This window comes from Eurypyga helias, unplaced genomic scaffold, assembly GCF_000690775.1.
Source record: "Eurypyga helias isolate BGI_N326 unplaced genomic scaffold, ASM69077v1 scaffold21991, whole genome shotgun sequence".
NCBI lineage: Eukaryota > Metazoa > Chordata > Aves > Eurypygiformes > Eurypygidae > Eurypyga > Eurypyga helias.
The window spans coordinates 2,693-4,626 of record NW_010230449.1 but is presented as its reverse complement, the minus strand read 5'-3'; the positions used below and the strand labels follow the sequence as shown (position 1 = coordinate 4,626).

At 61.2% G+C, this 1,934-nt stretch overlaps 1 protein-coding gene across 1 annotated transcript in view; it reads right to left on the bottom strand.

Annotated features, from left to right (window-relative positions):
- The window catches only part of NLGN3 (neuroligin 3), a 20,870-nt gene that overhangs the window by 17,370 nt on the left and 1,566 nt on the right, over window positions 1–1,934 (bottom strand). The window contains exon 2 of the mRNA XM_010160761.1: window positions 1,772–1,831. Coding sequence (XP_010159063.1) covers window positions 1,772–1,831 — 60 coding nt within the window. The remainder of the gene's footprint in view (window positions 1–1,771; window positions 1,832–1,934) is intronic.

Sequence of the window (1,934 nt, the reverse complement as noted above, 5' to 3'; positions counted from 1 at the left end):
CTCGATTGATTCGAGCCAACGGCCACCAGAGCCGCGGCCGGACCCAAAGGGCAGTGCCAGCGTCTGGGTGCTTTAATTCCTGGCACATCATGCTTGGATGCTCAAATGGCCAGCACTGGGGATCCGCTGGTCCATGAGTCAGCAGAGCCCGGCGGTGGCAGAGGGCATGTCCCCCCACCAGCTCCCTGGGAGGCGACCAGAGGAAACTGCGGATGGGCTGGATAGAAGCCTTGCCCATGAGCAGAGCCAGCGGGGAGGGAAAAACCAGCAGACAAGTGCACCTAAGGTGTTTCAACCATATCCCAGGCCCTGGTTCCCTGGCCCCAGCCGTAGGGCTGGGGACGGTGGGGTCCGCCAGCCCCTGCAGCCGGTGGGAGGGCCGGGAGAGGAAGCGCTTTGAAGTGGCTGGCGATAGCTGGCACAGCCAGCTCCGGAGGCAGCGTGCGGAGACTCCTTAATGCGCCAGCCCTTTCAGGGGCAGCCTTGGCACTCAGAGAGATGGCGTGTGAATAGCCAGGACAGCAACAGGAAAAGCAAAGCAAAGAAACCCAACAACAGGACTGGGGGAAATGGCTAGGAGGAAAGTGCTCCCCAAACCTCCAAACCCAGCTGTGCCGGCCCTGCCAACCCCAGGGTCACGGGGAGGCAGAGGCTGAGATACAGGGTCCCCACTGCCGTGAGATGCCCAGGACTGCAGCCCCTGCCCGCCAGACACCCCCTCCCTGTGCTGCGCCTTTCAGAAGAGCTTGACTGCCTGACCGCCCACACATCCAGCTTTGGGATGCATGGAGCAGCCCAGGCTCTCCCTGCCTGCCACTGGGCTGTGCGGTGGGATGGGTGAAGAATCGTGTCCAACAAGGGGCTGAGCCAGCTCCCCTTTACACATCTCCACACTCTGGACTGTGGCACTGGCCAGAAATACAGGATGACTTTGGGACAACGGGAGGCTGAGCTGCTCCTCCTGCCCCAAAGTGCAGCAGAAGTCCTGCATGGCCCTGGGGATGGAGGCAAGGCAAAGCGGAGATGCATCTGAACTGGAGATGCTCCGCTGCCTGTGGAGCAGCTGGGGCTCAGGGAGGATGCTGTACCGGGGATGGAGAGCAGATCCTCCCTGGATCTCCAGGGCTGGCAGAGGCAGGGGGAAGGGTGGGCAGCAGGGAACAGCCCTGGTGGGACCATGTGCTGGGGCAGAACATGCCAGCATTTACACAGCCAGGAGAGGTTTTATGCTTTTAACCAAGGAGCTTGGGATGCAAAATGACCGGGGATGCAACAGGGGAAGGGCTCAGTCCAGGACGGGCTGCAGTCACACCCACAGGTGCTTCCCTGAGTGGTTCCATATACCCCCAAAGGGGATACACCCCGAAGGGATGGTTGCATTGGGGTGCTACCTGCCATCAGAGGCTCCCCCTCATACCCAGGGGCTGGGAAGCTGCTGCTGCCAGTAGGAAGAAGGCAGGAGCGTGAGTGCAGCCCAAGACAAGCTGTTCTGAAAGGCCTGGAGCAGTGTGAGCATCCTCTGACCTGACCCCAGGCTTGCGCTCCCGGCCAGCACCGGTCCCGGCTCCCCTGGCCAGGAAGCAGAGGTGGCCGGAGCATCCACGGGGCTCCTCCAAGCAGAAAGTGGGGGGCAGCAGGGTGGGCTGCTCGGAGGGTGGCAGCAAAGAGAGATGCTGGAGGAGCATGCCGTGGGCTGGGGGCCAGCCAGGCACCCTCTCACTCTCTCTCTCTTTCCTCTCTGTGCCTCTCTGCCGGTCGGCTTGCTACATACCTCCTTTCCTACATATTTTCTTGTTGGGCTTTCGGGTGCATTCCTTGGAAATCCGTTTTACTGTAAAATGAATAAAAGACTACAAAATAACAGGAGGCTCCACTGGTGGGAGTGGGCATGCAATCACAACCACGCTGCCGCCCTCCCACCACCCCCGGGACCG